This window comes from Diceros bicornis, chromosome 8 (assembly GCF_020826845.1).
Source record: "Diceros bicornis minor isolate mBicDic1 chromosome 8, mDicBic1.mat.cur, whole genome shotgun sequence".
NCBI classification, from domain to species: domain Eukaryota; kingdom Metazoa; phylum Chordata; class Mammalia; order Perissodactyla; family Rhinocerotidae; genus Diceros; species Diceros bicornis.
This window is the reverse complement of record NC_080747.1, coordinates 3,737,053-3,761,320: the sequence shown is the minus strand read 5'-3', so window position 1 is coordinate 3,761,320 and position 24,268 is coordinate 3,737,053. Positions and strand designations below refer to the sequence as shown.

General features: G+C 59.7%; 1 protein-coding gene across 4 annotated transcripts in view; it reads left to right on the top strand.

The window, feature by feature from the left end:
• Nucleotides 1-15,913, top strand: part of SH3TC1 (SH3 domain and tetratricopeptide repeats 1) — a 55,796-nt gene extending 39,883 nt beyond the window's left edge. For all 4 annotated transcript variants that reach the window (XM_058546652.1, XM_058546654.1, XM_058546653.1 and 1 more), the window contains 8 exons: nt 264-305; nt 2,375-4,039; nt 6,600-6,780; nt 8,057-8,207; nt 8,655-8,777; nt 9,499-9,649; nt 10,699-10,895; nt 14,579-15,913. In XM_058546652.1, the coding sequence (XP_058402635.1) occupies nt 264-305; nt 2,375-4,039; nt 6,600-6,780; nt 8,057-8,207; nt 8,655-8,777; nt 9,499-9,649; nt 10,699-10,895; nt 14,579-14,836 (2,768 nt within the window). In that variant the 3' untranslated portion in view covers nt 14,837-15,913. The remainder of the gene's footprint in view (nt 1-263; nt 306-2,374; nt 4,040-6,599; nt 6,781-8,056; nt 8,208-8,654; nt 8,778-9,498; nt 9,650-10,698; nt 10,896-14,578) is intronic.
• The last annotated feature ends 8,355 nt before the right edge of the window (nt 15,914-24,268 follow it).

The window sequence follows — 24,268 nt, the reverse complement described above, 5'->3', positions numbered from 1 at the left end:
AAGATAATGCTGTTCCCTTTTCACCTCAACACCCCTGAACTTGGGACAGGATCTCTCTGAGGGCCGCAGTGCAAAGCACTGAGCAGGGAGCGTGTCACTTTTCCCAGAGGGGTGGCAGCAGAAGCCGACCTTCTCGTGGGAGTGGGGAGGGTAGGGGCAGACTCTGGAAGACCCGACTTCCCGGCCCTCCACCGGTGGGCCCGCCGACATGGCGATAGAGGGCGCTGGCTGGAGGGTGACGCTTCTCCTCTCTCCTTTTTCAGACCGATTGGAAGAAGCTGAGTTTGAGCAGCCAGAAGAACACGGTAAGTTCTTCCCGCACGGCCCGCGGCTCCTCTGGTCACAGGGCTGGGCCTTAATGGGAGGACGCTGGGCAGAGGCTTCACTCTTCTCTGGGGAGGGTGGGGAGTAGGGAGTCCGCCCTGGAGGGGAGGTTGGGTGAGGGGAGATGAAGCTCCCCTCCCCTGGGGCCGTGGGTCTCCAGCAAATGTGCCAGCCCTCCTGCACTGTCTCCCTAAGGTAGAGTGTCCCCTCCATTGCCTGAGCCCATGCCTAGCCCTCCTGCACTGTCCCCAGCTAGGGTAGAGCATCCCCTCCATTGCCCGAGCCCATGCCTGGCCCCCTTGCACTGTCCACAGCTAGGGTAGAGCGTCCGCTCAATTGCCTGAGCCCATGCTGGCCCTCCTGCACTGTCCCCAGCTAGGGTAGAGCATCCCCTCCATTGCCCGAGCCCATGCGTGGCCCCCTTGCACTGTCCACAGCTAGGGTAGAGTGTCCCCTCTATTGCCCGAGCCCGTGCTGGCCCTCCTGCACTGTCCCCAGCTAGGGTAGAGCATCCCCTCCATTGCCTGAGCCCATGCTTGGCCCTGGGTTCCTTTCACACAACCGAAAGCAGCTGAAATTCGCCCCATGCTCAGCTTTGGAGAGGTGAGGGGGCTGGGGGGGCTGCTGAATTTGGAGCCTTACATTGGAGAAGCCCTCAAGGATGTGCTCCTTCCCCTGGGGGGCTGGTTCTGGGAGACCCCCTCCTTCTGCCTTCACTCCTCTTCTGCCTTCCCCCTGCAGATGATCTGCATCGGGGAGATCCTGGGGACGAGAATGCCCGAGGACCCTTTGGGATTCCCTGGGGATGGGATCTCTAAGCACAAACACGGAGGGGCCACTTTGGGATGTGGGTGAGGAGGCTGAGAGAGGAAGCCTGGAACCTGCCTCGGGGCCCACAGGGCTGTTCAGGGCCCTTCCTCCTCCCCGACCCTCTGCTAAGTGGGGCCGGGGAAGGACGCTGCAGGCTTGCCCCCCGGAGAATTTCACATCCTGCCCAGTTCCTGGAGCACAGGCCCCTCCAGGGTTGGGAGGCCAGTGTAAGAGCTGGAGCCCGGCCTGGAGGAGGCGTCTTCTTAGCTGGTCTGACGTAGGTCACGTCGGAACTTCGCTGCTAAACCATGTTTAATTTTTTAATTCCCAGCCTTTACAGACTAATGGAGACAGCTCTGCACATGTTTACATGTGAGCTTGAAACAGGAGAAACTCCAGACTCTGCTTCTTTCCTTCCAAACAAACTCCTTTTAGGCTCATGCTTTTCCAGAAGGAAATGTAGCTTGTTTGCTCCTCGATGCTGGACGTGCCTTTGGGACGGACTCCATCCAAAGCCAACAGTCGGGGAGCAGGGCATCGTGGACAGCACGGGTGCCCCCAGACTCTCCAGCACCGTTTTTTTGACTCTTTTGTAACCGCAGGCCTCAGATTCTCAAACCAGCCAAGATGAGGGTGGAGACCGGGGGTCTGGGAGCCATTCCCAGTCTTTCCTGTTGGGAATGGTCCCCAGGTCAGAGCTAGGCAGATGGACACAGCATCACGTTCCTCCGCCGTGGCTGGTTTGATCAATTCTGTGGGGGGCTTTTGAGCTCAGGCCGATCAATAGCTCTGACTGGCTATTGATGGTGTCGTGGGATTCCCGCACCTGGCTGGAGAGCCCCGGGTGCTGTCACAGTCAGACGAGGCAGTGGTAGCAGTGAATGTAGACATGTCCCATTAGCAGGCTTTGCTTCTTTCTGAAGGGAAAGGCAGCCCAGAGTGATCACTGAGCTGTGACATGTAAGGTCGCCTGGAACTGTGCCTTCCAAAGGGGAAGAAGAAGAAGAGGCGGGTGTTTGTTTAGCTGGCCAGACTGATCTGTATTCTCCCCGTAACCAGAGTGACCAAGTTCCCACGTGCCAAGCATGGCGCTTGGCATTCCATGTAAACCTCAGATGCTCAGGGCAGCCAGTAGGGGAGGTGACATCTGCACAGTGCTCGGGGAGGGACGTCCCCGCCCCTGGCTGAGCCTGGACTCACGTCAGACTCTAATCCATCTGGGGGTTTTGGTGACTTGCAGAAATGCCTCTGCCTTGCCTGAACCCAGAGCCACGTGAGACCCTGCAGAAGGTGAAGAATGTTTTAGAACAATGCAAGTCCTGCCAGGGCTGCCCCAAGGAGCCAGAGTTCTGGGGTCTCCACACGGCATCCTGTGGTAGGAGCTCGCCGGACACTGAGGAGCCCTCTTTCCACCTGGACGCCGGGGAGGACTGGGCCGACATGGAGGCCCTGGGCTCCCTGCTGCTGTTCCTGGACGCACCTGAGCACAAGGCCTGCTTCCGTGGCCTGTATGACCTCTCCCTGCCGGGCCTGAGCAGCATGTTCTGCGGCTGCACCGACGAGGAGGTGCTGGCTGGGCTCCTGGCGCAGGCCCGGGGGGCAGCCAAGAAGGCTGGCCTCTCCATGGCCCTCGCCAGGCTCTGCTTCCTCCTGGGGCGGCTGTGCGTGCGGAAGGTCAAGCTGTCCCAGGCCCGGGTGTACTTCGAGGAAGCCCTGGGGGCCCTGGGGGGCCGCTTCGGCGACCTCTTCCTGGTGGTGGCCGTGTATGCCAACCTGGCCACCGTCCACCTAAAGCAGAAGAACAGGGAGAAGTGCGCACAGCTGGTGCCCAAAGCTTCGGCCCTGCTCCTGGGGACGCCCAGCCCCGTCTGCAGCACCGAGGCCGAGGCCGAGCTCCTGAGACACGCTCTGCGCAGGGCCATCCGCTGCCAGAGCCCACAGGCCGAGGCCCGGGCCTGCTTCCTGCTGGCCAGGCACCACGCCCGCCTCAAGCAGCCCGAGGAGGCCCTGCCCTTCCTGGAGAGGCTGCTGCTTTTGCACGAGGCCTTGGGGTCCCCGGACGCCTCGTGGCCCGCGGACTGCTACCTGCTCCTGGCGGACGTCTACAGCCGGAAGTGCCTGCCACACCTGGCGCTGAGCTGCGTCAAGGTGGCCTCGCTGCGAGCTCGGGGCTCGCTGGGCAGCTGGCTCAGGAGCGTGGACCTGGTCCTGCGGAACACCCCCCAACACCCCCGCCTCCCCTCCCAGATCGCCCACTACCTCCGGCGGGCGCTGGCCTCCCGGGCCTCGGGCCCGGGGCGTGTGCTGCGCGGCCCCCTCTGTGCCAGCCTGGCCCAGCTGCACAGCCACCACGGGCAGCACGTCAGGGCCATCTCCCTCATGACACAGGCGGCAGAAGCCGACGCTGAGACCGGCGGCTGCCTGGTCGTGGACCGCCTGGTGGCCCTCGCCTGGTTGCACGTGCTTCAGGGGCAGAGCTCGGTGGCCCTGGACATCCTGGAGTCTGTCCTGGACGCGGCAGTGGCCAGCGAGGACCAGCAGGGCGTGATCACCAACATGGCGGCCATCGCCCTAAAGAGGACGGGCAGGACCCGGCAGGCGGCCGAGGGCTACTACCGTGCCCTGCGCGCGGCCCGGGCCCTGGGCCAGCTGCGGAACCAGGCAGTGGTCCTGGCCAACTTCGGGGCTCTGTGCCTGCACGCTGGCGCCCGCGGGCTGGCCCAGCACTACCTCCTAGAGGCCGTGAAGCTCTTCTCACAGCTGCCCTGCGGGGAGTGTGGCCGGGACTTCAGCCGGGTGCTCCTGCGGCTCGGCCACCTGTGCACCCTCGGGGCCCTCGCCCGCCAGGGCAAGTGCTACTATGAGTGGGCCTTTCTGGTTGCCATGGAGACGGACCACCTGGAGAGTAAGTGTCCCGCCTAGTTCCGGCCCTGCACCTCCTGGCTCTATGCCCGGGCGCACGGCTTCCTGGAAGGAAACCATGTTTTCTTTCCGTCTTTGCTCAGAGACACCTGGGGTTTGCGATTCAGAGGCGAGCAGTTGTTTTCCACCGTGGAGAACGCTGAGTAATGGAAACCAGCAGATGTTTGCAGGCACCACTGAGGGTGCTCCCACGCGGGGCCAGACGTAACCGGGGCAACCAACTAGTCCCGCTTTGCCCGGGATGTCCTGATCTGTGCACAGAAAGTCTCACAGGCAAACAGGCAGTGGGTCGCCCTGGACGTCGCCCAGGCCAGCTGGGGGCAGCTGAGCCGAGAGGGGCCTCGTGGGCCCTGGCCACTGGTCACTTTAGCTGCCACCTCCGTGGCCTCTCCCCACATTCCTGCACACCAGACACTCCAGGCTGCACGGAGGGCGCCGGGGTGGGTGGTTCCCCGGGGCCGCAGAGCAGCGAGCTCCACTCACAGCAGCTTGTTGTGCGGGTACGCCAGGCTCTGGGCGGGGCTCCACCCGCAAACGGAACCCAACTGGTCCTTGCTGGAGGCTGGCAGCCAAGGGTGGGAAACAGATGCCCAGGTCACAGGAGCCACAAAAGGGGGTGCTCAGCGTGATGACAGGCGGCTCCTGGCCCCAACTTATGGGTCAGGGAGGTCTGTTTAGTCTGGGACCTGAGGTTTGAGGAGGGTTTAGCTGTGCATGGGGTGAAGGTGCAGCCTGTGCAAAGGCCCTGGGATGAGTGAGCTGGGTCACACATGGAGGTGCTAAGTTTGGAGTGGGTGGGTCAGGTGGTGGGTGGTGAGAATTTCAGCTGTGGGGGTAGGCGAGGGCCAGGGAACCCAGGTTGTGGTTTGCCATTTTTCTGAGGGCATTGGGGAGCCGTTGAGGGATGGAGAACGCTCACTGAGGCTGGAAGTGGACCCTCTAGACTCCAGGAAGAGCAAGAGCCAGGTCCCCAGGCCTGCCCTGTGGCCTCAGGCAGGTCCCAGTGGTGCTCACCAGCGGCACGTGGCCCCCTCTGGGCCTCTCAGACATTTCCTGTGAGGCCCCTCAGGGTGCCGGGGGATTCAGACTTGGGAATAGCAAGCTAGGGGACCCAGGGGGTCACACTGTTCTCCTCTCCCCCATTTGACTGAGGGCTGGGGTGACACTCCACGGCCACCTGCGCTGCTCTGGGTCATTTTTCAGTCCATCTGGGTAGTTTGTGTCTTTCTAGGATTTGTCCATTTCAGCTAGGTTATCTAATTTATTGGTATATAATCATTCATACCATTCTCCTCTAATCCTTTTATTTCTGTAGGATGGATATTAATGTCTTCTCTTTCACTTATGATTTTAATAATCTGCATCTTTCTTTTTCTCTTGGTCAATTTTACTAATCTTTTTCAAAGAACCATCATTCGGTTTTATTGATTTTTCTCTATTGTTTTTCTGTTCTCTATTTTATTATTCTATCATTTCTGTTTGAATCCTTATTATTCCTTCCTTTTGCTTGCTTTGGGTCTAGTTAACTCCTCTTTTTTTAGTTTGTTAAGGTGGAAGCTTAAGTTTTTGATTTGAAATTTTTCTTCTTTTTCAATGTAGGCATTTACAGCTCTAAAGTCCCTCTAAGCGCTGCTTTCTCTGCGTCCTGTATGTTTTGGAATGTGTTGCTTTTATTTCCACTCATCTCAAAATATCTTCTAGTTACCTTTGTGATTTCTTCTTTGGCCCACTGGCTAGTTAGAAGTATGTTGCTAATTTCCACGTATTTGTGAATCTCCCAAACTTCCTTCTGTTATTGATTTCTGATTTCGTTCCATGGTAGCTGGAGAACACACTTCGTATGATTTCAATCCTTTTACGTTCATGAGAATTGTTCTGTGATCCACTCTCTGGTCTGTCCTGGAGAATGTTCCATGGGCGCTTGAGAAGAGCGTGTGTTCTGCTGTTGTTGGGCAGCGTCTGTTAGGTCCAGTTCGTTGACGCTGTTGTTCAAACTTCTCTTCCCTTGTTGATCTCCAGATCATTTTTAACAGTGAAAGCTCTCAACCGCTCCCAGCCCCCTGGTTTCAGGAGAGGCAAGTAAGGCTGTGGGTTTGGAGGGGGGCTTCATGAGGGAGCGTTGGCTCTGGAATGCCAGAAACAGATTTGATGTCTGCTCTGGACTCGGTACTCAGCTTAGGACTCAGTTTGCCCGTCTGCAACATGGGGATGCCAGTGTTCCCTGCCACGTCAGCCCAATGTGAAGGCGGCCCCTGTTGGCTGGGAGGAGCTTTGTGAAGCAGAAACAGGCAGCCTGGTGTGATGGGAGAGCTTGGCCAGGACCTCCAGCCCTGGGGGATGTAAAAATGATTGGTGTCATCTCTCAAGCATCTACAAGGCGCCCCGCCTGGCCCCATCACAGTGTGCAGGTCGGGCTCAGTTCCCCACCAAGATGACCCAGCTCACAGAGGCGTGGAAGAGGCAGGCACACAGCGGGGGCCTCTGAACCCTGCAAACGTCACTGTGATGTGATGGTGACTTCTTCCTTTTGTCTCCCCCACAAGGCCAGCTGCTTGCCGTCCAGCGGCTGTGTCACTTCTACAGTACAGTCATGCCCAATGAGGCCCAATGTGTCGTCTACCTCGAGTTCCAGCTCTCACTGGCCCGCAGGGCGGCCAACAAGGCACTGGAGGGGCAGCTCCTGGAAACCATCAGCCGGCTCTACCTGACCCTGGGCACCGAGCGGTGAGGGCTGGCTCCGCAGGGCTGGAAGGGGTGGTGAGGGTGCTGGGCCCCTGACCCCGGGCACCGAGCGGTGACGGCCAGTTCCGCAGGGTGCTGGGCCCCTGTCCAGGGGAAGCCCCTCCTCGGAGACCATTTCCTTCCTTAGCACCAGACAGGCTCTGAGCTGACAGGTCTGGGAGTCATCCTAGCCGATGCGCATGACGCGAGTCCCACGGCCCGTGTCCTCCAGTCTCCACACACACGCCTCCCCGACAGGTGTCTCATCCCCAGGGGAGGCTAAGCGTGCATTTCTGGGCTGTTCTTCCTGCCGTGGTGCCTTTTGTAAGCTGACCTCTGCATGCCCTGCGTCTTTTCCCGCTGGCCCAGCTCTGAGCCAGGGCCATCAGGTCCTCGTCTGTCCCCTCAGATGTGAGGACAGCAGCCACGTGTGCCCCGAGCATCCTTGTCCACAGGACACAGAGCTGGTTGTCCCACCTGCTTCCCCTGGGGCAGGGCTTCAGGGTCCCGTGTTCCCTGTGAAGCCCACACTGAGCATCCCCAGCAGGTAGGGTAACAGATGGCTGGGCCCTGCAGCCCATGGGGCCCAGAAAAATAATAACACCTCCCTGCAATGTAGGGATGCTTTGAGAGAGAGGGAGGAGCCCAAATTCCACAAAGACTTGGGAAATGGCCAGTCTTGGCCTCCACCCCTCACCCTTGGACCTCGGTTTCTTAGCAGGACAGATGGGCCAGTGCCCTAGATCAATGCTTCTCAAAGTGGGGTCCCCGGACCAGCAGCTTCCACAACACCTGGGAGCGTGTTGGAAATGCACATTCTCAGGCCCCACCCCACACCTGCTGAGTCAGAAACCCTGGGAGCAGGGCCCAGCAATCTGCATCTAGCAGCCCTCTGGGTATTCTGATGCACGCTGGAGACTGAGAACCACTGGCCTAGGTAATCTCTGAATTTCTGCCCAGTGCTGATGTTTCCTCCTGTGTCTAGAGAGGCCGTGTGCCCGTGTGTGGGCAGGCGGGCAGAGGTGGGCAGAGGCGGGATAGCGCGCTCCTCGTGGCCACATGGCCGTTTCCTCCAAGGAGACTCCTGATCTTTGCTGCACAAGCCGTGCTGTGTGTGCCTCCTGCTCTCCCTGCTCGTCAGCCTGGGATGGGCAGGGTCTGCTCCCGCTCCCGATGTCGCAGGGCCACCGTCACCAGACCCACAGTGAGAGGAGCCGGGTCGACCCGCCCGCGGCGGCCGGCCCGGGAGTGTGGTTCTGACCGTCCGCACTTATTCCAGGGCCTACAAATCCGCGCTCGACTACACCAAGCGCAGCCTGGGGGTCTTCATCGACCTGCAGAAGAAGGAGGAGGAGGCACGCGCCTGGCTGCAGGCAGGGAAAATCTACTACATCCTCCAGCAGAACGAGCTGGTGGACCTGTACATCCAGGTGCCAGGACGCGGGCGCGCGCACTCGCTCGCTCACCCACCCCGAAACCACGCGGAGCACGGCTGCCTGCCAGGGGCCCGTGTCTCCCTTGCCCTGGACCCCCAGCCGCACAGCGTCTTCCACAACAATCTGAGCTCCCGGGGGCCAGGGGTGTGCCCCTCACAGTGCCCTGCACCACCGTGTTAGTACACAGCAGGTGCTCAATAAATGTGCAACGTTGTGCCCACTCAGCTGACACACAGAAGGTCCTGCTTCAGCAGCATATGGCATGTCTCCTTAAAAACACGTTTATCAAAACGCTTTCCCAAACATGATGTGATTTGGAAGAGATTGAGAAGCCCCGTTGCTTTGTGAGTGGAGGGGGCTGGCTGGGAGGTCCCCACCGGTGGGCAGGGCCACCTCGTCCTGCGGGCACTGTGGGTCTCACGAGAGTCTCTGCATCCCCAGGTGGCACAGAACGCAGCCCTGTACACGGGGGACCCCAACCTGGGGCTGGAGCTGTTCGAGGCGGCCGGAGACATCTTCTTCAACGGGAGCTGGGAGCGAGAGAAAGCCGTGTCCTTCTACCGGGTGAGCCGGCCGCCGAGGGTTGAGCCTGGGGGGGGTCTGGGGGTGTCCCGAGATGGTGGAGGAGCAGGTATGGTGGGGCAGATGCCTCCCACCCGGGGGCAGGACCGCTCCACACACACGCCTAGTTTCCCGGTGGTTTTCCGGGTGGATGATCTTGACTCCCACACCCCCACTTGGAAGAGACAGAGACAGGAAGGACCATCTGAGGCCAGAGGCAGCTTGAGACTTACAGCGGATCAGGATCTGATGATCTCAGACAACCCTGGGATGAGGGTCCTGTCCCCATTTTACAGATGAGCAGACCGAGGCTCAGAGAGGCACAGGGGCATGTCAGAGGACACACAGCGTGTCAGTGGGAGGATGTGCCTCCCAGGGAGGGCGGCTTCTCCTGTCCCCTGTCAGCCCCGGGGCATTTGGGGAGCACTGAGGGGCACTGACCCTCCTGGTCGGGCCCTCATTGTCCCGGAGGGGAGGGGCTGGTCTGAGGTTATGCAATGTAGAGAGACAGGCTGCAGGTCACACCCCAGCTTGCTCACGACCCAGTGGCCCTGGAAGTGTCACGACCTCTCTGAGCTGACCTTTCTATCGGGGACAGGGCTGAGTAAAGATCCAGTGGGATGGGAAGCAGGAAGCTCCCAACACAGTTCGGGGCTCTGAGGAGGGTACCGGGCCCGGGCTGGCGCCTGCAGCAGCAGGCCTGAGCCGCCGCCTGTGTGGGCAGGACCGGGCACTGCCGCTGGCCGTGACCACAGGGAACCAGGAGGCAGAGCTGCGGCTGTGCAACAAGCTGGTGGCGCTGCTGGCCGAGCTGGAGGAGCCTCGGGAGGGCCTGGAGTTCGCCCACGTGGCCCTGGCGCTCAGCATCTCCCTGGGTGAGCCCCCCGCACCCCTGCCCACCAAGAGATCTGGAGGGCAGGGGCAAAAGGCTAAAGGCAGGCTGGCCCAGGACGGCTGTCGGTCCCCCGGTCTGCAGGCTGCCCCTCCCGTGCAGGCGGGCTGAGGTCAGCAGCGAGCCCGCCCCGTCCCGGCCCCTGGGGCGGTTGGGGGTCTCTCGGGAAGTGCCATGCTCGCTGCGTGGCTGGACTTTCTTTGCCAGCTCTGTGGCTTCCTCTGCCTCTTTCCCTTGCCGACCACAAGGGCTGGGCAATGCTCCCTGCATCCGGATACTCCAGGCTTCTCGCTGGGCCCTGAATGTGCCAGGCTGGGCCACCGGCCCCTCTGCGGGCCCTCCCTTCCCATCATCCCTTCCCCACTCCCGGCCTCCCCTGCTGTTCTCTGGCTGGTGAAATCCCAGTCCCCTTTCCAGAAGCCGGTCCCTCGATGCCGGCACTCGTCTGTCCCAGCACCTGACAGTGCTGTTCCAGGCCGTCCGTCTTCCCCAGAGACAGGGATCCCCTGGGAGGGCCGGGCAGCGCTGCATGCCCAGGGCCCTGCACACAGTAGGTGCTCAGCGGGGTTCACGTGCCGATCCTGCATTGCCGCCCTGGTAGGGGTAGGATCCTGGAGACAGCCTAGTCTGGCGACTCGCCGAGTATAGGGTGGAGGGGCTGCTGAAGGTGCACCAGTGAGGGTCACATGTGGTGTCCACAGCTTGACCTGAGCCCTGGTGCCTGCGAGTGCACAGACCACGTGACTTTTGGGGTCTCCTAGCCAAAACCAGGAACCAGAGGTACCTCTCTGGTCCAGGCGGCTATGTGTAGGCACAGAGCTGGGGCATCCAAATCCATGACTTTGCCGTATCCCCCAGGTGGCCGGGGAGCAGCCACTATGAGGTCACTGTACAGATGGGGAAATGAGTCCCAGCCGGGAAGTGAGTGGCTGGAGGCTTGAGACGGTGTCGGTATGGGTGCTCCCGACTGGTCTGTGCCCCAGCCACCCACGCAGCCGTATCCTCACAATGCCCCCTCCCCTGTGTGCCCAGGGGACCGGCTGAACGAGCGAGTGGCCTACCACCGGCTGGCCACCCTGCACCACCGGCTGGGCCATGGCGAGCTGGCTGAGCACTTCTACCTCAAGGCCCTGTCGCTCTGCACCTCGCCGCTGGAGTTCGACGAAGAGACGCTATACTACGTGAAGGTGTACCTGGTGCTTGGAGACATCATCTTCTACGACCTGAAGGTGGGGGACCAGGGCGCTTGGGGTGTGGGGGGCCATTGCCTCACCCTTGGGGTGGGACTGCACCCGGACCCCGGAGCCTGGGTCCACGTGCTCCTCCAGTGTCGGCCCCAGTGATCTCCCCCAGGCTCCAGGCCTGGCTGTGAGGAGCAGGCGAGGTCAGCAGACACTGTCCGAGCTCCCCCATGGGCCAGGCCCTGCCCTCGAGAGCTCACGGTCAGTGGGGAGGCAGATATGTGAACAGATGATGGCAGTCATTGGGTAAATGACAAACAAAAGGGAGTGTAGTCGGGGGGCCTCCCGGAGGAGGTGACTGCTAAGCTGAGTCTTGACAGTCAAGCAAGACTTAGCCACCAAAAACGTGGGAGGGGGATAAAGACATTCCAAGGGGCAGGGGAGGGGTCACCATTATCCCCAGAGACCCACGTTGCAAAGTGCAGCCCAGATCTGGCACCTCTTCCAGGAAGCCTGCGAATCTGTGCAGAGCTCTTTCTTCCTGGAATCCCGAGACACCTTTAGCCCTCATGTCATCTGGGTGGGGCACGTAGTTATCACCCCACTTCACAGAGAGGGAATGTGGGGCCAAGGATGGCGTGTGACAAGCCCCAGGAACACCACTCCAGGCCACCTAGCAGAGTCGCTGTCCTGCTGCAGCTGGAGGGGCGGGAGCTGGGACCTCTGTTCCATCCATCTCCCAGCCCTGCAGGGGACACAGACATGGACCTGGAGATGTCTCCTCCGTTGCACCCCTGCACAGGCAGATGCCCCCCATTGCCCCACCCGCGTCTAGCACTGCACCTGCACAGTGTCCCTGCTCGGTGCTGGCTGAGGGGTGAGGGTGCCCCAGCCCAGGGGCTGAGTTCTCCCCTCCTCCTCCCCACTGAATGACATCTGGGAGCTGGGGCAGCCCTGGAAGACCCCACCGGGTCTGTATCCCCCACCCCCTGTCTGGGGAGGCATTGGCTGTGCCTGGCCACACCTGGTGGTCAAAAGTGGTCACTGCGGCCACCTACTGTGTCAGAGCCAGACTGTTCTGGGACAGCCGTGGGCAGTGGTGACCATGGCAAATGAGCCTCACCGCAGTCCAGGCTCTGCAGGGTCCAGGCTCTGCTCGGTCCAGGCTCTGTGTGGTCCAGGCTCTGTGTGGTCCAGGCTCTGCAGGGTCCAGGCTCTGCAGGGTCCAGGCTCTGCAGGGTCCAGGCTCTGTGTGGTCCAGGCTCTGTGTGGTCCAGGCTCTGCTCGGTCCAGGCTCTGCTCGGTCCAGGCTCTGCAGGGTCCAGGCTCTGTGTGGTCCAGGCTCTGCAGGGTCCAGGCTCTGCTCGGTCCAGGCTCTGCAGGGTCCAGGCTCTACGTAGTCTAGGCTTTGCGTAGTCCAGGCTCTTATAGTCCAGGCTCTGTGTGATCCGTGCTCTTGGTGGTCCAGGCTCTGTGTGGTCCAGGCTCTGTGCTGTCCGGGCTCTATGTGGTTGGCTCTCCACATGCTCTGCTGCTCAGGAGGAGCTGGGGCCCCACAGGACAGGGAGGAGCCTGAGGCTAGGCCTGGTCAGCTGATTACAGGAGGCTTCGGAGCAGTGAGGTGGGGCTCCAGTGCCTGGGACCCTGGGACCCCGGGACCCCAGGACACTTTGACCCTGGGACCCTGCGTGCTCTGTGTCAGTGCCCGCCCTCCCTTGTGTACGGGGCCATGGAGGCTGGTGACAGAGCAGGACTGCGCCGACCTCACCTGAGCTGTGTATGCCCGGGGCCCTCTGCCATCCGTGACATGTGCCCCTGACCCCTGGGGGGTCTGAGGATGGGGCCGCATGGAGCTTGTACCACCCCAGCTTCCCTGTGATAAATTACCAAGCAGCTCTGCACTAGAAGGGGAAAGAGGCTGGGGAGGTGAACGGACTTGCCCAAGATGGGGGAGCGGGAGAGCCGGGCCAGGGGCAGCTCCAGGCCCCGAGGTGCCTGATTTGATGCCCAGGCTGATGCTTGCTCACTCACCTCTGACCCTGGGATGGGGCCCTCGGGACAGGCCTTATGTCTCTGCAGTCACCGGGGAGGAAGGAAAGGGCGGGGCTGCAGCTGAGGGGCCAAGGTCCCCGGGCCCAGGTGGCTGAGGTCAAGGGGCAGAGAACACCGCCTCCTTCCAACCGGCTTCCCAGGCTGTGCCACCGCCCACAGCCGCCATGACGGCTCTGTCAGCACCAGGCCTGCCTTTACCGGGACGGGGCCGTGGAACTCCCTCAGGGGCCACTGCCAACCTCACACCCTCCTCCACGTGCCCGGGAGGAGAGAGGACCCTTCACGCCCTGAATGTGAGCCGGGGGCTCCCCTGCTCGGGACAGGGACAGAAAGGAGACAGGGGGGCTGGCCGGGTCCTGCGAGTGCTGCCCTAGGGTGGGGAGTCCATGGGCCTCTTTGTGGATGGTCTCTCTGAAGGGGTCATCTTTAGCCTGGGTGGTGTGTCACAGTCCAAAGAGTGAGACGTGGAATAGCACAGATTTGGGTGTGAATCCTGGGTCTGCCACCCACTAGCTGCTACACGCACACGTTCGACATGCACACACACTCACACCTCCCACCCCCAACCACCCACTTTGGCTGATTCCCTCTGTTTAGCCGCGATGCCCCCTCCTCCAGGAAGCCCTCCCATCCCACCCCAGGCTGAGTGAGGTGCCGCCCGGGGCTCCCACAGGCTGCTGGGCTTCCCTCTGCCACAGCACCGTTGTCCCTGTGATCAGTGCTGCCCCAGAATCAGCGTGGCTCCCGCCCGCGCTGGGTCAGCGCCTGGTAGGGGCTGGGGGTGTGCGCCGGCTTTTACTTTCTTCTGGGTCATTGCCCCGCCTGGGCGCAGCAAGGAGCCAGGGCTGGTGCACTTGGACCTTGTCCTCTGTGCTGGGGAGCCGTCAGGAGCAGGGGAGGGGCGGGCAGGTTCGGGTTTTCCATCTGTCCCTCGGGTCACCTTGGCGTCAGGGGAGGGGCCTGGGGAGGGGCTGGAGTGGGGCTGGGAGTGGGGGGCATCCCGACCTGGAAGGTTGACTGTGAGGCAGAGGCGTCTGAAATGGGAGCAGATGTCCGGGGAGTGGCGCCCGTCAAAGTTGCAGGGAGGATCCTGAGACGAGATCTGCGAGGAGCTTTGTGCTGGGCCTGGCCCGTGGAGGGGCCCGGACAGGCTGGCTTCAGTGTGGACTCGGGGTGGAGGGAGTCGCGCCCCCGGGCTGGAATGGACCCTGCAGGGGGCTCTCCGAGCAGCCCTGGGGAAAGCTGCTGCTGTCCTCCAGGAGGGCCCCGGGCAGAGCGGGAGAGGCTTCGGGAGGTGGGGCCGCTGGAGCGGACGAGGGGACAGGCCCTGCTCCAGAGGGGGGCTGCAGCAGGTCCGGAGCACAGGAGGGACCGAGGGGCACCGAAATGCCAGGCCAGGCCCACGCAGACCTCGGAGTCCGAGGGGTACAGGAGCCGGCGTCGCCTCTCAGGCCACCGGGGTGGGAGAGAGCCGGGAGCCGAGGCCCGGGCAGCTCCGTGGAGGCCTGGACCCTGGGGGAGCGCACCGCCTGCCTGAGGCCCTGGCCCTGGGCGCAGCCGGGCCCACGGGCAGGGGCGGGGTGGGGGGAGCAGCCTGCGGGGAGACGGCTCCGTGAGACCTCGCCTGCCTCCAGGGTCGGGGTAAAATCTGGTCCAGTCCCTCACCTGTCTCCCCCCAGGACCCGTTTGACGCGGCCGGGTACTACCAGCTGGCGCTGGCGGCGGCCGTGGACCTGGGCAACAAGAAGGCGCAGATGAAGATCTACTCGCGCCTGGCCACCATCTACCACAACTTCCTCCGCGACCGCGAGAAGTCCCTCTTCTTCTACCAGAAGGCCAGAACCTTCGCTACTGAGCTCAACATCCGCAGGATCAACCTGGCCCCTGAGCAGGGCTGCGGGCGGGCGCCCTGGCTGGCCCCCGGCCACCCGCCCTGAGGGCCCTGTCCAGGGAGTGGGTTCCCGTCTGTCCCGGTGTCTCTGGGTGGCTCACTTTCTGGAAGTGGAGGCACAGAGTAGGGGTCAAATAGCAATAAATGTCTTTGCAGTAACCTGGAGCCTGCAAGGCCCCTTCCCTGGTCTGCCTCCTGGGGAGTGTCCAGGCCCTGTGTCCAGGCCCCGGGGCCCGCCCTGCTGCCGCACCCCGTCCTCAGGCATGAGCGGGAAGGCAGTGAGCCCAGCAGACCCAGGCCAGGTCCCCCTGCTGGCCACTCACCGTGTGGCCTCGGGCAAGTCAGTCCCCTCAATGCCCAGTCTCTTGCCTGGCAGCAGGAGTCGGTCGTGCAATTCCCTGGGCATCAGCTCCCGTCCCCGAGCCTATGTGTCCAGCCCTGGGCTCTGCCTTCAACCCTCAAACCGCCCTGCGAGGTTGGGACTGTTTCATCCCTGTTTATGGCTGGAGAAACAGAGACACAGAGAGGCTAGATGCCTTGCCCAGGGTCACACAGCAGGTAGGTGGGGGCAGAGTTCCAAGGCCCAGTGCAGTGACCATCACACCACCCTGCCAGCCTGCCTGGAGGGCTGTGTCCCCATTAGCACCCAAGGGTGGGTCCTGGAAGAAGGTGCCAGCCCGTCATTGTCCTGTCCCTCTCCACCGCTTGTCTGTGTCAAGAAAGCCACAGAGACGGGAAGGTAGCTCAAGTGTCCCCCCACCTGGGGGTCCTTGGGCCCAGCCTGGCTGGTCCCACTCCCAGCCCCTGGTCAGCCCTCAGGAAGCCCCTTGTGGAGTCCACTGCCGAGTGTGTTTAAAGCTTGTCTGGTCCGCCTGCCCCAGCCCTGCCCCCTCCCTCCCCACCCCGCTCCCGGCAACGAGCTAGGGCCCGAATCCCGGGCCCTCCAAGGTGGGAATCGGTCCTCTCCCCGATTTACAGGTAGAGAAGCCAAGGCGCAGAGAAGCCGTGGGCATCCCGGGTGGTCCTCACCCACATGGCACTATTCCGAGCTTCTCCTCTTCTTTAATTTATTTTGTTAATGAATTGAAATTCACATAACATAAAACTAATCATTTAAAGCGCACAGTTCAGTGGCATTTTTGTGCATTCACAACGTTGTGCAACCACCGCCTCCGTCTAGACCCAAGCATTTCATCTCCCCAAGAAATCCCCTGTCCCCGTGAGGCAGTCACCTCGCATTCCCCCCAAGACCCTGGTTTAACAGAAGGAAACTGTGGCCTGGAGAGGGACTGGCGGGTGGGGCAGAGCCCTGATTTGGTCCTGGGTTTGCTTCTGCGCCCAGGAGAGGCGGCAGAGCCCGGAAAGGCCGGGGAGGAGGGCGGGGGCCTCCATCCATCCATCTTTCTTCTGGTCCTGGGCTACAGGGAACCTGAGCCCCCACCCTGCTCAGGGGCGGCCTGCAGGACTCCCCAGGCCTCTCCCACCAGGGGGCAGCAGAGAGCTTCCCAGAACTGGAGGCTCCTGGGCGGCAAGGAGCAGGTCCCAGTAGAAGGGCTGACAAGCCTTCTAACCTTGACCCCAAACTGCCTGCTCTGTGGGCTGGGTCTGGAAAGCGGAGGAGGCAGCGCTGTAATTGAAAACACGAAGACAGATGACCCGTGCTGGACGCAGCAGGAGGGGCCGTCACAGTAACCCCGAGGACAGATCTCTGAGGTCATCCACCCGCCCCAGGCCTGGGCCTGCAGCCACCCCACGCGGGGTGGGACCCGCGGGCCGGGTCATTCTCAGTCCACCACCTGCCTGGGAGAACAGGGCCCTGGGAGTCCGTGCCTTCTCCGACCCTCTACTTGCTGTCGTTCCCCTGCCCCTCTCACCCGGGGTCCCCCCCCCCCCGCCCCGGGCCCTATGGGAGGCACTGGCCTCCTGGGACCCCATCACTTGGGCAGCAGACCTGGAGGTCCAGAGGGGAGGCTCAATCACCCAACCCCTGGGTTCAAGTCCCAGCCCCCTACTTACAGGCTCCCAGCGGTCCCGTTACTGCCTGTGGGATTCAGGGTAAGAGTTTATTTCTCCAAGCCCCAGTTTGGTCACAACTAAAATGAGGCTAACAATCCCCATATTGGGATTGAAGTGAGGATTTGAGAAGCAGGCTCAGCTTGGCGCCAGGTCCAGGCTACAAGTTGCCTGTTTCCTATTAACAGTGCTGATTCCTATGGGAAGAGCTCCAACAACCACAGGCTACAAACACTGAACCAAAGCTTGAGTCACTCTGGTCAAGTTGCTTAACCTCTCAGACCCTCAGTCTCTTCTTCGTCTGTAACTAAAGACAAACCCTACCTCAGGGTTCTGAGAATGAAGCAAGAACTGTCCTGGCACAGAGTGGGCAGAACTGAGGCGAGGACCAGGCAGGTGGAGGCCGGGGCTGGCTGGCGTGGGCCCCCGTCTGACAGCTCCAGTCCTGCCTGCCTGTCAGAGGCCAGGGCCCCGGGCAGCAGCCCCTCGAGACCCTTTTTCAGCAGAGTGGGTGTGAGATGGGAGTGTGCCCAGCACATAGTGGGCACTCAGCCCTGTGCACTGAGTGGGCACACGGCCCAGAAGCCCCACGCCCTGGCTTTAGAAGGAGGTGCCGGTGTCTCCACTGGGTCCAGTCAGTCACCTTCCCACGCAGGGTCACTGTGCACCTACTGTGCGCAAGCTCCATGAAGGCCAGTTGTAGGGCTGAGCCGTGCGGGGACCGGGGGGGACAAATGGCCCCTCCTGGAGGAGCTCCTGGGGCTGGAGATGAAATCACACTCCTTGCTGGGGGTCCCTGGAGACTCTCCCACCCACCTCCCCAAGCAGAGAAGGAAAGCAACCTGCCCAGGGTCACACAGCCCCACCTCCTGACTGGTGGGTGCTTGAGCTCCGCCCGACACGGCTGTCTCTGCTCTCCTTCCTCTGCAGCGGCTTCATCCGAGGCGTAAATGTTGACCCAAGTCCAGGTTGGCCCCAGATTTGAATGAGGAAACCGAGGCTCCGAGAGGGATAGTGACCATCCCAAGAATGCGCAGTGTCTATTGTCATCCTCATCATCGCTGCAGAGCCATTGCAGCCCCATCGCCTCCAAACGACAGGCAGGAGCTACGAGGAGGTGGCTGCGCCTCGGCGTGAAGCTGAACTCTCTCCTGGGCACAGTTCTCTAGAGATGGGAGAGACCACCTCAGGGAGACGGGAGCTCCTTGCCAGCAGAGGGGTTCAAGCAGGCAGCGGAGGGTCTTATGAAGAGAGCAGTGTGTCTAGGTGTCCCCGAGAGTCTGCTGGGGGCAGTGAGGTGCCCCTTGGACCCCAGTCTGCACCACCCGTGACCCCAGCTGCATTTGGGGGAGCTCGGAGCAGTCAGCTTGCGCTTCCTGGGGCGTCCAGCGCCTGGTCGGGAGGGGGGGCTGTCAGTCACAGAGTGTGGCAGGTGGGGCCTGTCTGCCAGCAGTGGGGCGGGCTCTGTGCAAGGGCAGGGGCAGGAAACAGGTTCACGTCCAGGCTTTGCCTCTCGGACCCAGAGTGACCGAGAGCACCCAGCAGAAGGCGCCCTTCACGTACCCATGCGCCTTGCCCTGTGAGCCTCGGTCTTCCCATCTGTAAAGGGGGTAACGAGACAGTCCCCACCAGGCTGTTAAGAAGATTAGCAGCTGCGTATGAAGCACCCAGCGTTTTCCACAGGGTTATGAAGCTCATGAGGGTTGATGTGAAAATGCGAATGGAAACAGTGGTGACATGCTCTCACCCTGATGAAAGGCAGAATTCTAAAATGGCCCTGTGTAATCCCCTCCCCTTGAGTGAGACTGTGACTACGATAGGATATCACTCTCATAATTAGGTTATGTTATGTGACAAGGGTGAAGAGATTTTGCAGATGTAACTAAGGTCTCTAATCATTTGACTTTGTGTTACTCAAAGGGGAGATTATCCTGGGCGGGCCTGACCTAATCAGGTGAGCCCTTTACAAGAGGGCCCAGCCTTCCCTGCAGGGAGAGATTTGAAGGCGCAGAGATTCTCCCATGGCCTTGAAGAAGCAAACAACCACGGTGTGAACTTCATGTGGAGAGGGCCACGTGGCAAGGAGCTGAGGGCACCTCTAGGAGCTGAGTGGTCCCTGGCTGGCAACCCTCAAGAACACGGGGACCTCAGTCTTGCAACCTCAAGGAACTGAGTCCCTGATTCTCAGATGAAATCGCAGCCCGCTGACAATGTGATTAACGTCTGCTGGGACCCTGAGCAGAGAACCTGCCCGACTCCTGACACACAGAAACCGTAACACAAAACATGGGTGTTGTTTTCAGCCGCTAAGTTTGTGATAATTTGTTACGAAGCGCAGAGTACAAATACCAGGACCAAGCCCCAGGGGTCCCTGCAGCCTGGAGCCGCACCTTGAAGGAGCCCTGGTCAGCAGCATGCCTGGTGGCCCCTGCCCCACAGACCTCCACCCCACCTGGCCACGCTCTCCAGGCTCCACAGATCCCCGCGGCGGGGTGAGGTTTGGCTCCCGCAGCAGGAATTAAGGACGGGGGGAAAGAGGAAGGGCCGGGTGTCGGGACCCCAGGCTCTCAGCCACCCTCCAGCACGGCTGCGGGACCCCAGGCAGCCTGGGCTCCAGGGCCCTCCTTCACTGAGCAGAGGGCAGTCGTCCAGGCAGGCCTGGAGCCCTGGGAATGAGAGGCTGTGCGGGGCGTCGCTGTCCCCCAGGGACAGCCATTTCCAGCCACAAGCGTGGCCCTTATCCGCCTGCCGCTGTGCTCACGAGGCCCACCCTCTCCGCCAGAATCAAAAACAGGATTTCACAACCTCTGTGGCTCGGGCTGGGCTTGCACAGCGTCCCAGGAAGGGGAATCTCAGGGTCAGGGGTGTTTCCAGAAAACAGGGGCCTCCCTCCCAGAACACGAAGGGTGGGCTCCCCACGTCTGTGACGGCTCTGGTGCAGGGTGAGGGATCCTCTCCGGGGACCCATCAATTTGGGAAGACTGTGAGGCTGGGGGAGGGCAGGGCTGGGTTTCCAGAAGAGTCGAGGGAGGGAGACGCAGATGTGTCAGGTTCAGGAGCAGGCCCTGCCCCTCTGTGATGGCAGCAGGGGCTGGCAGTCCCCGCACCAGGAAGGGGACGGGCCCAGGAGTGGACCTCCCTCCTCACCGACCACCCTCACCTGCCGCATGAGTCGGCCCCTGCGCCCAGCCGCGCTGCGCCGGCCCTGCCCAGGGTGCCAGGCGGCCTCCTCGGGCCCTGCGGGCCACGGGGGACCCAGCAGAGCGCAGTCACGACGCTGCACACCGCGGCCTCTCTGTCCAGCTCGAGCAGACACGCCCGGTGCCCACTCGGCCTGGATCCCGAGCTGAGGGCGAGGTCGGCGGGCCCTGACCCAGCCCGGCCAGAGGATGTCTGCGTGCCTCGTCTCCCCACCTCTGCCCGGCCCAGGGGACAGCCCTCCCTGGGCGGGAGGAGGCCGGGACCGCTGTGAGGCCAGCTGCTCGCCTCACGACCTCCAGCAGGCCCCTCACACCTCACCCCAACCTCCAGCCAACACCGTGGGGCAGATGCAAGGAACCCCCAGAGCCGTCCGGGTAGACCAGGACGAGTGTCCCACACTCTTTCCCCCCCCGTGAGAATACTCTCAGCAAACGAGGAGCAGACCCGCCTCAACCCGATAAGGGATTTCTGCCACACGCGACAGTGGAACCTAAGAAGTGCTCCCTGCCGGCTCAAGGAGCAGGCCAGGCGTCCACCACCGCTCCCAGTCAGCATCACACAGAAGGTCCCAGAAAACGCAGCAAACCAGGGAGAAAGAGACAGGTTCACGGGATTGTTAAAGGAGAAGCAAATGGACGTCATTCAGAGATGATATGGTTGATTACTTAGAAAACCCCAAGAGAGTCCCGGGCGGCTCATAGGGTTAGACAAGCCGAGTTTGCTGGGAAGAGAGGGAGCGAGAGTCAACTCCGTTCCTACAGCCCAGCAGCAGTGGGTCAGGAGATGCGATTGAAAAAATCACACAATGTAGAATATCAAGAAAATATGCAGGCTATCTGCGAATAAATCTACCCAAATATTTCTGTGGTCACGGGTAGGAAAACTCGATATGGTGAAGACGTCAGTTTTCTTCAAATTGATACATAGCTTTGTGGCAATTCCAAAAAATCCCAAAGCGTTTATGTAAAACTTCACAAACTGATTCTGAAATTTATACGGAAGAAGAAAAGGTCACAACAGCTACCACAGTCCCACAGAGGAGGAAAAACTTGTGGAGGGGCCCTTGCCTGGTCGGATGCAATGGCTTATTATAAAATTAGATCATTAATACAGGGTCGTATCTGGACAGGGATAAATAAATAACTTTGAAAAAAAATCGTGGGCCTCGCATTGAATGACCAAACACACAGACACTTGGGGTAAAGCGTGCAGGTCTGCAGTGAGAAGCTGGATTCTCGGGCAACCAGTGTGGGAGCACTTAGCTGCCGCGTGTGAAATGGTGTCCCTACCTCACAGCTGCCTCAGAAACCCGCTCCTGCCAGATTAAAATCAAAGTATGGAAAGCAGAAACGATGTCAACTTCTAAAAAAAGAATATTTTCCTGAGCCGGGGTGGCACAAGAGGAAAGATTGGCAAGTTTGACTACATTAAAATTATAAACCAGTGTGCCTGAAAGACACCACAAAGTGAAAAGACAAGCCGCAGGCTTGGAGAAGATATTTGCAACATGTGTATCCAAAGCAGCGGAGACAGTGTGTGTGTACTCCATGCAGTATACACAGTATGTAACAAGCACGTGTATATAATATATAGTGCTATATATATGTAAAACCTCCGAACATCATATATAACCAAACACACACATAATGAGGTATTTTCTTTTCTTTTCTTTTTTTTTTTTTTGTGAGGAAGATCAGCCCTGAGCTAACATCCATGCTAATCCTCCTCTTTTTGCTGAGGAAGACAGGGCCTAAACTGACATCTATTGCCAATCCTCCTCCTTTTTTCTTTTTTCCCTTTTTCTCCCCAAAGCCCCAGTAGATAGTTGTATGTCATAGATGCACATCCTTCTAGTTGCTGTATGTGGGACGCGGCCTCAGCATGGCTGGAGAAGCGGTGCGTCGGTGTGCCCCCGGGATCCGAACCTGGGCCGCCAGTAGCGGAGCACGCGCACTTAACCGCTAAGTCACAGGGCCAGCCCCTAATAGGGTATTTTCAATAGAGGGACAAAACTAGAAGCAGACAAATTATGGAAGCGGAAAGCAAATTGGCCAATAGCATCTGCAAAGCCGCCCAGCATCCAGCAGTCAGGACAATGCCAACCCGACCAAGGGGAGGTGCCAGCTCGGCCCCAAGCACGTGGAGCGCTGGTGGGGACACGGACAGTGGAAGCTCCCGTACCCTGCTGCTGAGGGTGAGAACTGGCACGACCACGTCAGAGAGCACTGTGGCAGTAATCTGCAAAACTTAGAAGTGACCTCTCCTGCCGCCGAGTGTGCGCGCCTTGGTACATCGCGAACCTCACACGTACGCCCCAGGAGACACGGGGGATTGCCCTGAAGCACCCATTGTGACGGTAAATGTGGTGGAAGGTAAATGGATAGGGCTCTTCCCTCCCCTCAGGGATGGAGTCTCCCTCCCACCTGCTGAATCCTGATCGGCCATGTGAGTGGCTTTGGCTGGTGGACATCAGTGCACGTGACACAAGCATGGGGGCTTGGCCACTTTCTGTGCTTGGAACCCTGAGTCCTCTCCCCACTAAGGAAGCTGAGCCTCCTGGAGGACAAGAGGCCAGCAGGGGGAGAACCGAGGTGCCCTCGCCGACTGCTGTCCACCTGTGTGAGGCCATCCTAGGTCACGCAGTCACTCAGCCACCAGCCAGGTTCCAGTGCACAAGAATGCTCAGCTGCCATCAGCCAAGCGGGCCCAGTTACAGCTCCTCAGTGGCCCAAGGACTTGTGAGCTACATAAACTGGTTGCTGGTTAGACCCACTAAGTGTTGGGGTGGTTTGTTATGCAGCAAAAGCTGACAGATACTATGAAAAACTGAAATCCTCACCAACGTCCACTGGGAGAAATCAGCGTCTCATGGTCTGCAGAGTGAAATACTTTCCAGAAGTGAAAGCAAATGAACCAGGACCATAAACAGACGAATCTCACAAATATTGGTTAAATAAAGAAAAGCAAATTACACAAGATTACGTGGAGTCCAGGACCACTGATACACGACTTGTCATCTTGAAGCAATGATTCCAGTGGTATAAACCCTCCAGCCTGGACAATTTTGGGCTGCCCACATGAGGTCACTGAAGGCAGCCATGGGAGAGGATGCTCGTGTCTGGCTGTCCCGAGCCTGCACCAGTCCCCATGGCAACCCCCTCGTCGCTTCTCCTCTGCCCCTGCCCCACTCAGCAGCACTTGAAATTGAGTGGGTTGGATGGTTCAGAATGAAGCCTGGAGAGCTGAGAACAGTATTACAAACCTTAGATTACCAGGTGGAGAACAGTGCCTCAAAAAGCAGTCTCCTCTTAAAACTGGAAGAGGGCACCACACACCTATTAGAATGTCAAAAATCCAAAACACTGACGACACCAATTGCTGGCGAGGATGTGGAGCGCAGGAACTCTCATCATTGCTGGTGGGAATGCAAAGTGGTACAGCCACGTTGGAAGACAGTTTGGCAGTTTGTTACAAAACTATAAATACTCTTACCCTGTGATCCAGCAATCCCACTCCTTGCTTCTTACCAAAATAAGTTACAAACTTGTATCCACACAAAAACCTGCAGACAGTTGTTTGTAGCAGGTTTATCCATAACCGCCAAAACCTGGAGCCACCAAGATGTCCTTCAGTGGGCAGGTTGATAAGTAAACTGTGGTCCATCTAGACAACGGAATATTGTTCAGCAAGTGAGCTCTCAAGCCATGAAAAGACATGAAGACACTTAAATGGATATTACTAAATGGAAGAAGCCAATCTGACAAGGCTACACACTGTATGATTCCAACTCTATGACATTCTAGAAAAGGCAAAACTGGCGACAGTAAAAAGATCAGTGGTTGCCTGGGGTTAAGAAAGAGGCAGGGAGAAACAAGTGGAGAACAGGGGATTTTTAGAGAGTGAAACTACTCTATATGATACCATAATGATGGACACACGTCATTATGCACCTGTCAAAACCTGTAGAATGTATAAACCAAGCATGAACCCCAACATAAACTATGGACTTTGGTGATGATGACGTGTCCATGTAGGTTCATTGATTGTAACAAAAGTACCATCTGGTGGGGATGTTGGTAGTGGGGGAGGCTGTGTGTGGGGGGGGTCAGAGGTGTGTGGGAAATCTTTGTACCTTCCTGTCAGTTTAGCTATGCACCTAAAACTTCCCTAAAAAACAAAGTCTATTTTTTAAATAATGGATATGTGGTCCACTGAAGGCAGGCATGGGAGAGGATCAGAAGAGTGTGACTGAGGTCTGAGAAGG